Source organism: Dermacentor albipictus, chromosome 1 (assembly GCF_038994185.2).
Source record: "Dermacentor albipictus isolate Rhodes 1998 colony chromosome 1, USDA_Dalb.pri_finalv2, whole genome shotgun sequence".
NCBI classification, from domain to species: domain Eukaryota; kingdom Metazoa; phylum Arthropoda; class Arachnida; order Ixodida; family Ixodidae; genus Dermacentor; species Dermacentor albipictus.
The window spans coordinates 160,361,323-160,378,066 of NC_091821.1; the positions used below are offsets into that span (position 1 = coordinate 160,361,323).

At 46.2% G+C, this 16,744-nt stretch overlaps 2 protein-coding genes across 4 annotated transcripts in view; one reads left to right on the forward strand and one right to left on the reverse strand.

Annotated features, from left to right (window-relative positions):
• The window catches only part of LOC135911164 (protein arginine N-methyltransferase 7-like), an 89,632-nt gene extending 89,287 nt beyond the window's left edge, over nucleotides 1-345 (reverse strand). The window contains exon 1 of one of the 2 annotated variants that reach the window (XM_065443356.2): nucleotides 123-345. In XM_065443356.2, the coding sequence (XP_065299428.1) occupies nucleotides 123-217 (95 nt within the window). In that variant the 5' untranslated portion in view covers nucleotides 218-345. The remainder of the gene's footprint in view (nucleotides 1-122) is intronic. The other variant, XM_065443363.2, reaches the window with a different exon arrangement.
• A 527-nt stretch (nucleotides 346-872) lies between these two features.
• Nucleotides 873-16,744, forward strand: part of mus101 (mutagen-sensitive 101) — a 60,146-nt gene continuing 44,274 nt past the window's right edge. For both annotated transcript variants that reach the window (XM_065443333.2, XM_065443342.2), the window contains exon 1: nucleotides 873-1,027. The gene's annotated coding sequence lies outside the window, so the exon portion shown is untranslated. The remainder of the gene's footprint in view (nucleotides 1,028-16,744) is intronic.

Here is a 16,744-nt window from a genome sequence, read left to right on the forward strand (position 1 = left end):
ACGTCAAAACGAGTACAAATAAGGAGGGTACGTTCCTTCCTCTTTTTTGCCCTCGTCTTAACGTGCTGTCAAGTTCAATTCATGCCAAAACATTAGCCCAGCAAGAGGCTCTCGCATCATACCTCGCGACACCTTGGTAGTGATCATATTCCTTGTGAAAATAGGCGAATTGGCGTTTACCCGTTATGGGGTGATCTTCAAATACCGCATCCTCCATTTCACCTGGAATCAATTGCCTCTCTTAAAACAATACTGCGCCTTTGGAGCGTCTCTGCAACATGCGTCGCGCAAACGCCGCGAACGCTGTGCAGATTCAGATTCCCACGTGCGCCCATAGAATAAAGAACAACGTGCGCCTGTAAACGCGACTGACGCGACGCTTAGCAGCAAAAGATAGAAAAATAAAAGTAAAAGTGCCATGACATTTTTTTCGGTTTTTACAACCGCTTCCGGCGCATACTAATCGCACAAGCATAGCCTTCAAGATTAGTTTTGCTCACTCAGGAAGAGTTGTTTCTGTGACGTAAATTAGGACATCACTTATAACTCCAACTATTGCTTATTAGACCAACGCAGTTAAAGTTAATGATTCTGTTAATATTAACTACTAGGTACGGCTATCACGGTGATGTAAGTGTCTTTCTGATAGGAGGCTATGCTAAAACCGCTAAAACTCAAATAAATTAAATTGCAACAACAGTAGTAAATAAAAAAATAAGTCTGCTAAACGTAAATAATATGCAGTAAGTTTTAAAAAAACGATATCTTAAAAAGTAATGCTAGCGCTCGAGTATAATATTTATTTCAATTTTAAATGACAGCTGGCGCCATCTACGACGCCACTGTAATGGTTGTAATGTGCGCGTTCCCGCGAATTATCTGTCGCGCCAATGTGTGGCTTGTTGAGGGGGTTTGGTTTGACGGTTTGACGAACGCCTTGATTTGACTTCGACATGGGCCCACAGAACACCAATGGAGCGTTGATTTGAACATCAGTGTTCGATGTCACACGATTTCTCCGAGAATGGTACGCTGTGCATTGTGTGTTTACGTTTTTCCGTTTTCGCATTGGTGGCGTTAAGTTTTTACTGCGTGACCGTTGACGTTGTCATTACGTTGATCTCTATTTTGGTATTATAGCGGCATAAAATACGTAATGTAAGCGAAGTTGTAAGTGACGCAGAACGTTGCACGATAATTTGTGGCCACATTTCTTTCTCTGTGCGCTTGCAAGAGTTAAAGCGTACGATTCAAAAGTACTTATGGTTCCAGAATTCTGTGTAGAAGGTCGCGAGTAAAGTTCTAAGTGATTTTTAAGACTTTGACAAATGTGGCCAATTAGGCCATGAGGTAACTGCGCTGCTGTGGTTGCATTTTGGATGCGAAGTGTTTGACATTCTGTTCAGACGATTGCAGCCAAGGGATTACATACGCAATAATTTCTTTGCTGCATCACGTCACGACTCTACCGGTGTGTCAGCTCCTCGTTCTGTGCCTTTATTTTACTATTATTATTATGGAAACTATCGCAACTTTTTTTTAGTCAAGCATTTGGTTCTAAACGGGCATGAGCCCGATACCCGAATTACTTATTTATTATGATAAGTGTTATCCAATTCCTAGTCGTACGTTTTTTTTTTTTTTTTAGCGCTTGTAAACATATAGTGATTCAAACATGTTAACGGCACAATGCGTCTTTGGTGATGTTCCGTCTAGCCTCATTGCTTCATATTGTACTGTACTACATACCTCGTTCAAAAAAAAAAAAAACGAAAAAAAATTTTTGCAGAGAGTGGTCGTCCTGCAGTTTGCCTAGCAATCGCCCATGTCCACTACTCTCACTTTCGTTTTGCACTAGATGGAACGCTTCGCGCAAGTTGCCCACATCAACAAGACCAACTTTATTCTTTAGCAACTCTACTGATAGAAAGCGTCGTTGTACAATGTTACGGTGCCAGTTTTAGCTGTCTAGCCTAAGCTAAACGAGTTGAGCTTCTGGTGTACAACCATGAACTTTCTTTAGTTTGTAATACACATAGAATAAAGCGCAAGCGCCTGTAAAATAATACGATCTTAAACAATTTGTATGGTACACTTCAAAACGGCAAATGTATGTACAGTAATCTTAGGTCGCATGGTAAGAATTCAGCCCTAAACCAAAGTTTCACTGCAAAACATTGCGACATACTGTTTTTCACAACTTTCTGTGCCAATTACAAATTTTAATTCCTACTTAAGATGTGAACAGTATCCAAGTCATGGTCTTCTTGTTTCCACCAAAACCTCGTAAAACGTTCTGAGCAGTTGTCGATCCCTTTAAAGCAGTGCTTCATTTTCAAGTAACTGTCGCACTGCTGAAAAGTAAATATATTGCCGCAGAGAGCTCTCCACATGCCAGTTACGAGCACTCTCGTGAGGTACCCTTCCAAGCGTCTCATCACTAAAGCCCCTAGGCATTACTCATAGCATTGCCTTAGAAGAACACCAGCAACGCCTCGTGCATGGCGATCCAGCGTGTCTCCCGTGCACGCACACACTTCAGTGCCCGAGTCTCCCGTCCAATGAGAAGTAACGCGTGGCTCTTGGCCTTCGTGGGCGCATGCAAGTGTGTTCGGTGTGGAGACGCGGTTGACAGTTGAATAGGCTCCTGTTAACTCTTCTTGTAAATTGTGTGAATGCTTAGTATCGAGTTTCCGGGCACAAGTTTGCCCATAATAAAGCACTTCGTTTAGTGTGCTTCATTGAAGAGTGGTACATTTCTTGTGGAGGTGCGGGATATGATCGGAAGTCCCCAGTCTGTAAGAGAACGGAGCCACAACCCTCAGCAATTGGAACCCAGAGAACTAACTCCAGTACACTAGCACACAAGCTGCTGCATCCAAAGAGACCCGCCCAAGTTCGGACCGCTTCCTGTTGCTGCAGCAGTGCAAGCAACAGTTACCAGTGACGGTGCAACCGTGACCAGCCCAGTGGCATCGTCCCAGCTCATCGTGTGCTCACCACGCACGCCCGAGTCCTTCCACGGCGATATGTTGGAAGATGTGGAAGGCTGGTTAGAGCACTTCGAGCGAATAGCAGATTTCAACGACTGGGACGAGGCACAGAAGCTTCGCAACATGTACTTCGCGTTGGAAGAGTCAGCGAGGACATAGTATGTCAGCCATGAAGCGGCACTATCTTCATGGGAAGAATTTTGGCGACAGTTGCTTGCCATTTATACTAGCACTGATCGGCGAGAGAAGACAGAGCATGCTCTACAAGCCAGAAACCAGCGCCCTAACGAGTGTCGGCATGTACATCGAGTACATGTCCAGTCTCTTCAAGCGTGCTGATCCAATCATGACAGAAGAGAAGAAATTACGCTATCTGATGCATGGCGTTAAGCAGGAGCTGTTTGCAGGACTCGTCCGCAACCCACCACACAGTGTTGCCGAGTTTCGGACCGAAGCGACGACCATAGAGAAGGCACTGCAGCAGCGTGCCCATCACTACAATCGGGATGTCACCAGCGCACCAGCCGATCTACTGTCGGCAGGCCCAGGCAGTAACACCAAAGTGCTAAGAGAACTGGTGCGATCAATCGTAAAGGAGGAACTTCGAAAGCTGCAGCTATTGGAAGCCACGGCGCCAGTTTCAACTCTCGCCGCCGTCATTCGGGATGAAGTTTGCCACGCCATTCTGCAGGCAGGACGTGAGGAACCGCCCGTGCATTGTGAGCAACCACCACCGATGCGTCGCGTGCCAACGTGCGCTCATGTGTTATGCCAACCGATCGGGCATAGTGCTCCATTCGTGACCCCCAGCAGCCGCCAGCTGACTCTGCGCAGTGGACCCCTCCTAGCAGAGCTGATGCCATGCAAAAGCGATGTGTGGCGTGCACCCGCCCGGACGCCACTCTGTTTCCACTCGGAGAAGCTGGACATCTTTACAGAATGTGCCCATATCGCAGAGCAGGTCTTTGCGGCTTCACGATAAATGCACTGTGTCCCGGTAATGGTGAAAGACCCATTGAAATTTAGGACTACTTGACCAGACAACAGGACCCGGCTGTGACATACCAACACTAGTCACGTTCACCAGCGTCTACACGCTACCGATCACCGAGTCCACGGCCATCCTCGATTTCACCAAGGCGTCGTTCATTGAGCCCACGTCAGGAAAACTGAAGTGAGCAACCTGTGGAGGTGAGGTCGCTGACGTTCGAAAAAGCCAAGATCCTTTGTCAAGTCTACCAAGCAACTGCGACGAACAGAAACGGATGATTAAGATAAGTAAACAGAGAATTTCTGCAGACTTGCGCATTACCATAGGCAGTCATGAATTGCATGCATTAGCTGACACAGGTGCTGATCATTCCGTTGTAAGATATGTACTGATCAAGGAATTAAAAAAAGTTTTGATGTCGTGGAGTGGACCCCAGATACGTATGGCTGTTGGGCACATCATTAAACCCCTGGGTAGATGTACAGTGAGAACCGGAATTCAAGGTTTTTCTTACATTGCTGGTTTTTTCGTACTACCAGAATGTTCGAAGGATGTAATACTCGGAATGGACTTTCTTCTAGCAAATGATGGCAAAATTGACCTGCAGAATTCCAGAGTGTCATTTTCTACGACGCAGTCTATAGACAGGCAAGTGTCGGAGGATCCAAAACACGTTGCTTTACTGTTTACCGATGATCACATAACTGTGCCACCACGATGCAGCATGCTGTTTCGCACCAGAAACGGAACATTCGATGACTTGGAAGGTATAGTGGACGCCAACGTCGAGCTACTCTTGAAGAAAGGTATTTGCATAGCACGAGGAATTGTTCAACTACGCGATGGGTGTGCTGATGTATTGCTGACGAACTTCGGAAGCGCATTTCAGCATGTCACAAAGAACACAGCCATCGCCTTCCTGCACAGCGTTACTGAAGTCACAGATGTATGTAGCTTAGCGTCAAGGACCCCTGCAGTGCATACTACGCATGACGCCGTGACATCAGTTGTGATCAACCCAAGTCTGTCCCCAGCCCAGAAAGAAGTGATGGAGGACCTTATAAATGACTTCACAGAATGTTCCTCCACCTCGTCAAAGGTACGGCGCACACCGATTGTTAAACACCATATAATAACACACGAAGCGACCAGGCCAGTATACCAACATCCATACCGAGTGTCACCAGTTGAACGAGAGGTCATAAAGAGTCGGGTGCAAGATATGCTTCAGGACGATGCTTTCAGATATCAAACAGCCCATCGGCGTCGCCCGTAGTCCTTGTGAGAAAAAAAGGAGAATGCATTGAGATTGTGTGTTGATTACCGGAAATTGAACAGTGTGACCAACCCTGATGTGTGCCCCCTGCCACGCATTGATGACACGTTGGATTGGCTACGACACGCAGAATTTTTCTCTTCATTATATCTCAAGAGCGGGTATTGGCAAATTGAAGCAGATGAAAGAGACCGTGAAAAAACTGCTTTCGTAACTCCAGACGGCCTGCATGAGTTCAAAGCGCTTCCACTCGGCCTCTCATGTGTGCCGGCGACATTCCAGCGCATGATGGACAGTGTCCTCTCGGGTCTCAAATGGCAGTTGTTTAGTTTAGCCTAGACGATGTAGTGGTATTTTCTGCAGCATTCGACTAACATTTACAGAGGCTGCGTTTAGTGGTCCAACCCATCCGCTCGGCAGGCCTAACCATTAAACCGGAAAAGTGCCAGTTTGGATTCCATGAACTTGGTTTACTGGGTCACGTAATTAGCGCGCAAGGTATTGGTCCGGATCCCGACAAGACTGCTGCAGTTGCGTGATTTCCAAAGCCGACAAGCAAGAAGACAATACTACGATTTTTGGGACTGTTCACTCATTACAGGCGATTTGTAGAAAACTTCTCAAAAATTGCCGAACCTCTAACGAAACTTACTAAAAAAGACGTACCCTTCATGTGGCATACTGAACAAAAGGTTGCATTTAATGAATTAAAGGAACGATTGCAAGCTCCACCAATCCTTGCCCACTTCGACGACACAGCGGGCACAGAAGTCCACACAGATGCAAGCAATCTCAGCCTAGGCGCGGTTCTAGTTCATTGGCAAAATGGGGAAGAGAAAGTCATAGCGTATGCTAGCCCCACTCTCTTGAAAGCTGAAACAAATTACTCTGTGACAGAAAAGGAGTGTTTGGCTGTCACATGGGCCATCGGCAAGTTCTGACCATACCTCTATGGCAGGCTGTTCCGTGCAGTCAGCGATCACCATTCTCTTTGCTGGCTGGCAAACCTAAAGGACCCATCTGGACGACTTGCGAGGTGGAGCCTCAGGCTCCAAGAATACGACATTGCTGTTGTATACAGGTCTGGAACAAATCGTAATGCTGACTGCTTGTCCCGCTCACCAGTGGAGTCTACTCCTTCAGAAGACTTCCTGTTCCTCATGGCGATGATAGCTTCGGAAATCGCTGAGTGTCAACAGGGCTGACACAGAATTGCTCCCTCTCATCAAGCACCTCAAAGGATACGACGTCCAAGTCCCACGTATGTTTGTGAGAGGTTTATTGTCATTTTACTTCCGAGATAATGCGCTCTACAAGAGAAACTTCGAACACAACCAGAAAAAATTATTTCTCGTCGTACCGTCAGCCATGCGACCGGAAATTTTAAGCTTGCCATGATGAACCATTGTCAGGTCACTTAGGTGTCAGCCGGACGTTCACCAGAATTCGTCTCAGATACTTCTGGCCTAAATTGTTAGCATCGGTGCAGCATTACGTGAAGACATGTCGCGAATGTCAAAGGCGCAAAACACCACCCGTAAAACCGGCTGGCCTTCTCCAACCCATAGACCCACCTTAGACTCCATTTCAACAAGTTGGAATGGATCTTCTTGGACCGTTCCCAGCATCATCGTCTAGGAAGAGACGGATCGTAGTAGCGACAGATTATTTAACATGATATGCTGAAACTGGCTGCCTTGAGCAAGGAACGGCAGTTGAAGTTGCTTGTTTCTTCGTTTGTAACATAACATTGCGACATGGTGCACCAATGGTCATAATTACCGATCGAGGATCGGCCTTCACAGCTAATTTGATGCAGTATTTGATGAAGATGACTCACACCAGTCACAGGAAAAGCACTGCACACCATTCCCAAACAAACGGCCTGACGGAACGTCTAAACCCAACCCTGGCCGATATGCTGTCCATGTATGTCGACCTCGAACATAAGACGTGGGACGCAATCTTGCCTTATGCCACTTTTGCCTCTAATACGGCTGTACAGGAGACAACTCAAATCACTCCATTTCAACTGGTCTATGGCTGCACAGTAACAACCACACTGGATGCTATGTTGCCAGTAGATGACAACAACTCGTATGACGTCGACGGCGTCCTACAACGAGCTGAAGAAGCCCGGCAGTTGGCACGGTTCCGCATATCCAGCAACAATGTAGGTATGCAAGCTACTACAACCTGCGCCGCAGAGAAGTTCAGTACCACCCAGGCACCAAAGTGTGGGTATGGACACCAGGGTGTCGTCGCGGACTATGTGAAAAACTCCTTCGCCGATACTTTGAACCTTACAAAGTTATTCGCCGAGTAGGTGACCTGAATTACGAAGTCATCCCTCATGAACAAGAGTGATCAAAGCGGCACAACCATGCGGCGGTCATACCTGTAGTCCGCATGAAGCCTTACTACGACAGGCAATGAAAACACGTCTATAGATCAATTTATTTCACACGCATCGGGATGATGCGTTTTCGGAAGGGGACTAGTGCCACAGAGAACTCTCCACGTGCCAGTTACGAGCACTCTCGTGAGGTGCCCTTTCGCTAAAGCCCCTAGGCATTACTCATATCATCATCATCAGAAGAGCGCCAGCAACGCCTCACGCATGGCGATCCAGCGTGTGTCTTCCGTGTACGCGCACATGGCAGCGCCCGAGTCTCCCGTCCAATGAGAAGTCACGGTGTGCTCCTGGCCTTCGCGGGCATGTGCAGTGTGTTCGGCGTGGAGACGCGGTTGACTGTTTAATAGGCTCCTGTTAACTCTTCTTGTAAATTGTGAGGATGCTTAGTACTGAGTTTCCAGGCACAAGTTCACCCATAATAAACCAGTTTGTTTAGTGTGCTTCATTGAAGAGTGCTGCAATATTGTCTTATTGTTCTTGAGTTTCCTCTAGAATAAGTGAGGTGCATTCATATTTAAGTGCATCTATTTTTAAATAAATGCCCTTTGGCCTTGTTTTGAAAGAATGAAAGGACAGTCACAGTACAACTGCATAGTCACAAACAAAGCAGTGTGTTCTGGAGGTACTGGGCAATTGATGTCATTCATAGCAACAGCATATGAACCACTTAGTAGCAATTAGCAATAGTTAAGATGACTACATTTGAAGCTAGATAAAGGAAACTTTATATTGAACATGTGAAATGTATTCCGTTTCACTCCATCTGCCACATGCCTGTGAGACAGGAGCAGTTTCGATTTCTTTTTTACGAAACTTTATTCTGTGGCTCTTTTATAACAATATGTGATGTACTTTTGCATTCTATAAACAAACACATAAAATAAGTATCTCAAGAAGGTTACCTAAACTATTTTTAAATGTTTGGCAATTAAAAAGCAGCAGGAAAAGAAAGCTGGAAAAAGTCTTCTTTGGCGATACTACACAAGACTCGTTGTTGACAGCTTGGTGCAGGTCGTGCGGACATGTTCTTCAAACGCTGATGGGAACAACCACAAGCCTTCGAACTCTCATGAAACTGCACCCTTCGTTGACGGAAGAGTACAAAAAAGACACTACCGCAAACATGCCGTTGAAACGTTAACCGGCACTGGATTATATACTTCAGCAGACAAAGCAGCCTTGTCTCAGAAGAAAGAAAACACTTTTCCCCAGAAAATGGCAGAGATGGTCACCCTAGATCTTCAGTCTTACAGCTTTGTAAAAAACTGAGGGTTCAAAGCACTCGTGAAAGCAGCTGTACCGGGCTACAGTCTGTGATCTCGAACAAAATTGTCATGCATGCTCATCATGCCTGAACGATGACACAAAAGCGGTAGGATATGAGCTGCGAAAGGCATGAAGACAGAGCAAATACTCTTGCTTTTACGAATAATAGCTGGAAGTTATGTGCCAGTGAGGGCTTTTTTAGCCTTGCGTGTCATTTCCTTATGGTAGAGGTCGAGGTGAAAAAGTTCACTTCAAACACTTGACATATGCCGGAAAGTTCACACGGCTGTGAACACTGCCAGCTCATTGGCGCAGCCATTGCATCTAGCAGATACCAAACGACTGTGTGAGTTGCATCGTGACGGGCAACGGCCACAATAACCGAGCGGCTGCCAGGAGACTGCCACGGCTCCAGCGAGCCTGTTTCGCGTACACACTGCAGCTGGCGATCAACAAGGTGAAAGCAATTGTAGGACACTAAAAGCATATCACTAGTGCATAGAAAAGAGTGAACGATCTGCAGAGGCAGCCGAAGAAAGACGTGCTCCATGTTGTGCAGAATGATGACACAAGATGCTTTGAAGGCTTCTTGAACTCATTCCATCACACTTAAGCTAACCACTTCAGACACAAGCATCATCATCATCAGCCTAGTTACACCCACTGCAGGGCAAAGGCCTCTCCCATACTTCTCCAACTACCCCGGTCATGTACTAATTGTGGCCATGTTGTCCCTGCAAACGTCTTAATGTCATCCGCCCACCTAACTTTCTGCCGCCCCCTGCTACGCTTACCTTCCCTTGGAATCCAGTCCGTAACCCTTAATGACCATCGGTTATCTTCCCTCCTCATTACATGTCCGGCCCATGCCCATTTCTTTTTCTTGATTTCAACTAAGATGTCATTTACCCGCGTTTGTTGCTTCACCCAATCTGCTCTTTTCTTATCCCTTAACGTTACACCCATCATTCTTCTTGCCATAGCTTGTTGCGCCGTCCTCAATTTCAGCAGAACCCTTTTCGTAAGCCTCCAGGTTTCTGCCCCATATGTGAGTACTGGTAACACACAGCTGTTATACACTTTCCTTTTGAAGGATAGTGGCAACCTGCTCTTCATGATTTGAGAATGCCTGCCAAACGACCCCCAACCCATTCTTATTCTTCTGGTTATTTCAGTCTTATGATCCGGATCCGTGGTCACTACCTGCCCTAAGTAGATGTATTTCCTTACCACTTCCAGTGCCTCGCTACCTATCGTAAACTGCTGTTCTCTTCCGAGACTGTTAAACATTACTTTAGTTTTCTGCAGAGAAATTTTCAGACCCACCCTTCTGCTTTGCCTCTCCAGGTCAGTGAGCATGCATTGCAATCGGTCTCCTGAGTTACTAAGCAAGGCAATATCATCAGCGAATCGCAAGTTGCTAAGGTATTCTCCATCAACTTTTATCCCCAATTCTTCCCACTCCAGGTCTCTGAATACCTCCTGTAAACATGCTGTGAATAGAATTGGAGAGATCGTATCTCCCTGTCTGACGCCTTTCTTTATTGGGATTTTGTTGCTTTCTTTGTGGAGGACTACAGTGGCTGTGGAGCCGCTATAGATATCTTCCAGTATTTTTACATACGGCTTGTCTACACCCTGATTCCGTAATGCCTCCATGACTGCTGAAGTTTTGAGCGAATCAAATGCTTTCTCGTAATCAATGAAAGCTTTAAGGGTTGGTTATATTCCGCACACTTCTCTATCACCTGATTGATAGTGTGAATATGGTCTATTGTTGAGTAGCCTTTACGGAATCCTGCCTGGTCCTTTGGTTGACAGAAGTCTAAGGTGTTCCTGATTCTATTTGCGATTACCTTAGTAAATACTTTGTACGCAACGGACAGTAAGCTGATCGGTCTATAATTTTTCAAGTCTTTGGCGTCCCCTTTCTTATGGATTAGGGTTATGTAAGCATTCTTCCAAGATTCCGGTATGCTCGAGGTCATGAGGCATTGTGTATACAGGGTGGCCATATTTTCTTTAAGAATTTGCCCACCATCCTTCAACAAATCTGCTGTTACCTGATCCTCCCCAGCTGCCTTCCCCCTTTGCATAGCTCCTAAGGCTTTCTTTACTTTTTCTGGCGTTACCTGTGGGATTTCGAATTCCTCCAGGCTATTCTCTCTTCTAATATCGTCGTGGGTGCCACTGGTACTGTATAAATCTCTCTAGAACTTCTCAGCCACTTGAACTATCTGATTCATATTAGTAACGATATTGCCGGCTTTGTCTCTTAACGCACACATCTGATTCTTGCCTATTCCTAGTTTCTTCTTCACTGTTTTTAGGCTTCCTCCGTTCCTGAGAGCCTGTTCAATTCTATCCATATTATAGTTCCTGATGTCCACTGTCTTACGCTTGTTGATTAACTTAGAAAGTTCTGCCAGTTCTATTCTAGCTGTAGGGTTAGAGGCTTTCATACACAAGCATAGATGCCTTTAAATCTGTAAAGTGGAGAAAAGTGGTAGAGTTTGTAGAGGTATTGGAGCCCTTATTTCACTCACTTGTGATCTTGGGGCTGAAAACTACCGCTCATTGTCATTTGAAATTCCAATTATTTTAGAAATGCTGCATTGCCTCAAAGGTTGGAAAGGCAAGTCGGGGTATGCTGACAATTTCGCAAAATTTAGCCCTGGCTCTTTTCTGTGTCAAAGTGGAGTTGCAGTCTTGCGCACGTTTTCGGCACCGCACCGACGCCGAGCTACCAGTAGAGTTCCAACGCGATACATGGCACGAGCGTTTGCAACAGCGCGCGTCCAAGCGCTTGTCAACTCACCGGAGTGCGAATTTGGCGAAGTGGCCAGCCTGGCCATGTTTCTTCATCTGCGCTTTAAGGCCACAGTTATCAGGCTTCTGGTCAGATGATCTGGCTGAAAGACTTGACAAGGGAGCTCTAGGCAGCTGATGTGGAACCCAGTGGGGGGTCTGCCGTGCCAGCGCTTCCTTAGAGTCCACTGGTGGCATCCAGTGTATGGAGCACTTTTGACAATCTAGTGATGACAGAAAAAGATACAGTTGGTATCTGCTCCTGAGAGGGAAGTTAAAAGACTTATGTGGAAAAGCCTCTTTTGGGCAGGGCCAAGAATTGTTGCGTGCGGTGGCACTCCATTGGCCGCTTCAAGTACCCGCATTTAAGCACACTCACCCAGAAGTACTTGGCCATCCTTGCCACCTCAGTTGCAAGTAAAAGGGTCTTTTCTACTTGTGGAAACATTGTCACATCGCATAGAGAGAGCTTACTTTCTGAACATGTCGAGCACTTAATTTTTCTGCATGATAATTTGTAATGAGTACATTACCTGTAGTGAGTGTCCTTAACCTGCTGCAGCCTAGCAAAATGCAATTTCATTTAATTATTTTAAAAGGGTAGTAAAAGCTGTTCTTACTTCTTGTTTTGCAAGTTTTTAATACTACACATATATTGAATATTCAAAGACAGATTTTTGTGTTATTTGTGTTCGAAAATTTCAATATCCACACACCCCTAGCCACTGGGTAGAGACAAGCAGAACAAGAGGCAAGAAGTGAAGAAGTTAGGTACAGAAAAGGAAGAAAGTCGGCATGAAAAGCAGCTGAATGTGGAGAAAGAAGTGGAGTGAACAGAATGAGACCAGGGGTGAAATCTTTTAACGATTAGGAAAGCAAATGGTTCACTTGGTTTCATGTGATTGTTCAGAATTGTACTTGCGTCACCGGCTGTCAGAGATCGTGGGGTGGCACTGCAAGTTATGAATACATTATGCATCTGTCAATCATTTTCAAAGTGAACCCATCAGCTAAGAGCACAACCAACAAATAGGTAGTTTGCTTTGCATTCGGTTGCTGTGGCTTGGCTGTTGGCTTGCGACCCTAGCTGTGTGTGCCCCGAAGACACATGGGCGTCGCATGCATGTGCGTTGGTTGCTTCGGAGGCTATCGCTTACCTTTGTCATTTGCTTGGCGTTGCTCTTTCGGTATCGACGATGTCTGGAAGAGCTTTATGCGTTTGAAGAGATGACGAAAAATTATTTACATCACCATTGTTGGCTTTCTTAGCAGACCTTTTGCATGCTACGCTATGAACTGGAGGAGACGGGGATATATGCGTACCAGTGGCCTTCCATGGAGAGGAAGGAATTGCGCACTGCGGTTGCTCACCACCGGCCTGCAGCTTCCAGAGGTTTGTCGAAAGTGAAGCAATAATTGGGATGGCCTAGATCTCTGTTGCCGATGCTGTCCATGAAGCTGCTTTCGCAATTACTGTGTTGACTGGTAGAAGGGTTGGGTCAGTGCCAAGGAGGTGTTGGCAAGGTGAGATCGAATTTCCCTTGCTATTCTAGCGTCCATAGCTCCCAGATTGCCATTCAGCAGCCCAATATGTTGAATCCAGGCAGCTACAGTGCTTGCATTGTTCGGCTGATAACACTACAGAGTCTGGGCGGGAAGAGTGGGAAGATCTCTTATTTGGCTGCCTAGTTCTCTTGTTCTGCTCTTGATCTCCTATTTCTGCTCTAGTTTGAGAGTGCCATGCTTTCGTTCTGAATTTTACAGTACAGCGCGTGCCGTCAGCACCATGCTTTTCGATTTTACTTTGTTCAGGCAATGCAGAGCCCCGGATATTGTAATGTTCAATTTCGTATTTCATTGTTTCTATCGTGCGACGTGACGCAAGGCAGATCGCAGAGATAACGGCAGTGCGGAGGTGAGTTATGTTCAAGCCGATGACATAGGGCAAAAAAGGAAGGAAAGTTGAGATGGGCAGCTGGTAAATAAAGCTGGTCCTAAGAGCCAGCACACGGTTCTGTTGCACTCGCTACTTAGGAAGTGCTGGCAGTGCATGCCTGGTGCATGCATCATGCAAGCTCCTGGTAGCAGATGACATGGCGCTGTGCTCAGCCAACTTGTTTACGCTTGCAATACCACCTGTCAACCGAGAATAAAAGAAAATGACATTAATAAATTAAAGCACTGCGTGAACGCCCGGCACCACATGCTTATGCTTTAAAACTTGCCAGATAATAGTTAATTTATATTTTAGATTTAATTATCAAGCAGACACATTGTGCAGTTCTTTGAAAAGCACACAATATGATGATGTGCACTTCAGAGGTGGCACCCTCTCGTGTATTGGCCGCGTCCTCGTGGCGAAGTGGCGAAGTGAACCATTCGCTTTCCGAACTCTTGTAAAATTTCGCCCCAGAGGGTGCATTGAGCGAGGAGCGTTGAGCTATAGAAAAATGAAATTGCTGGTAACCGAAAATTAAAGAAGTGTGCTACACAAGTAAAAAAATTCTGGCAGACCCCACCTCACAATGACTGTCAGTGGTAATGCATTAGCACTGAATAAATATACAGTAAAAGCTCATTCATTCACAACTCGTTAATCCAAATTTTGGATAATTCAGTGTAGCCGCTGGGGTCCATCCAACAATGTATCGAAAGCAATATGTAATGCATCCCACTAACTCGCACTGAAATCCACTCCGGCACCGATAATTTAAGCTCCGTGCCATTGTGGATGGGGAATGTGCTAGTGCGTGGGAGCACCTGATTCATTCTGAAAAACCAGCTCAACAAGTGCGAACAATCTCACCATTCCTCGTATCAAAGTCTCTTACCGAAGTTTTTGGTCCAGGTTATGAGGCGTCGAGGATGTATAGCGGTGACCTTTGCTTGGAGCGCCGCGATGAAGCATGAAGCTGCTGACACGCTATCAAGAGCACTTGTTGAATCTCAGAATCCTGACGAGAAAGATGACAGCGCCTTCCTGGGAGCCCTCAGCAGGCCAGACCTGCTCGCTAAACAACGATCGCACACTGAGTCAAGGCCCATCATCGATCACTTAGAAGGCGGCATGGCGTCCATTCCTCTCCCACTTTCGCGACGGTTGTCGCCATTTTGCCTACGAGAGGGCATCTTATCAAAAGAAACACGGGTGCCGGTGACAAACCACATCTTCTAGTAGTGCCTTAAGCCCTTCGCGATGACATCCTATTAACCTGCCACGACGGGCCGACATCTGGTCACTTGGGCTACTCAAGGACTCTGGACAGGGTATGGCAACTTTACTACTGGCCTAGACTGACTGCTTGCGTCAAACGCTATGTGAAAGGATGCCGTGAATGCCAGCGCCGAAAGTCACCACCCTTCAAGCCTGCAGGCCTTCTACAACCCATCAACCCTCCGCGTACGCCGGTTGATCAAATTGGAATGGACCTTCTTGGACCATTTCCCTTGTCTTCCTCCGGCAATGAGTGGATAATTGTTGCAACTGATTACTTGACGCGTTACGCTGAGGCGAAGGCACTACCACGCGGGACAGCATCTGAAGTTGCCCAGTTTTTTATGCATCACATTGTGCTTCGGCATGGCGCACCATCATTCATCATCACCTACCGAGGGACAGCATTTACGGCGAAGCTTCTGGACGACATCTTCAAGCTGAGTTACACGAGTCATCGAAAGACCACTGCATACCAACCTCGGACTAACGGCTTGACAGAAAGACTAAACGAAACACTGGCAGACATGCTCTTTATGTACGTGGATGTGCAGCACAACACTTGGAACGAAATCCTGCCATACATAATGTTTGCGTACAACACTGCTACGCAGGAAGCTACACGATTCACGCCGTTTTGCTTTGTTTATGGTCGAGATGTTCAAACTATGCTAGACGCCATGATTCCGTATGGAAACATCGATCGGCTCGACCAGTTAGCTCCTGACATTGAGGAGTACATTCAGCGTGCTGAGGAAGCATGTCAACTGGCCCGTGTCCACATAAGACAGCAGCAGTGTACAGATGCAATTAGGTACAATCTTCACCATGGACAAGTAACCTATCAGTCTGGTGACCAAGTTTGGGTTTGGACCCCCATTAGACGGCGCGGCCTCACCGAGAAACTCCAGTGCAAGTACTTCGGACCACACACAGTACTAAAGCGTGTAAGCGACATGAACTATGAAGTGATTCCAGACGGAGATCTACCATCGCCCAAGCGCTGTTTAACACACGCAGAAACTGTACATGTCGTCCGCCTCAAGCCATATTTTATACGGTGATGTTGAGTGTACTGGTGAGACAAACTTTTGTTTTTTGCTGTCGTTGCGTCGTCCTCCAAGGAACTGGCAAGCATTTTTTCTTTTGTGTTCCCGACGACGGAACCCATTTTGTATGTCTGTATGTGTGCCAGCGCGTTCCCCCCCCCCCCCTTTTTTTTTTGTCTTACCTAATTTGCGTGCTTTCCGTGTACATCTTTTGTTTGAGCATCGAGTCGATGCTTCATTGGGAGGGGGAATAATGCCACCTGGTGTTTCGAGCCAGCGAACAGTCAGCATTGCGTGCCCAGCAAAACGGCGAAGAAGACGACGAAGTCAAAGATCCCGCGCCAGCTGGAGAACCGTCGCTTAGTGTCTGGCATTTTTGGCCTGGCTGCTCGTTCTGTTACTTACTCTTGCCTTAGCGCGTGACATTATAATGGAGACACAAATACTACAGTGGAATGTACGAGGACTTACACATAACCTCGACGACATTAAGGGGAGAGGCTCCTCGAAACAACTTTTTTTTTATTATTTGTACCAGAGACTTCAAAATTCAGCTAACTGAAGAGTTTTTTATGCACATTTCAAATATGCAATTAGTTTTTGTGTAGCTGCTATAGTTCTCGAGTTATATTATACTGAATGACAAATTATAGGGGTCTTTACGGGCACTTTTTTATGAACTAAACTTTCACAAAAGGTATCGTGCTATAGCGTATTTAGCTCTTCCTAGA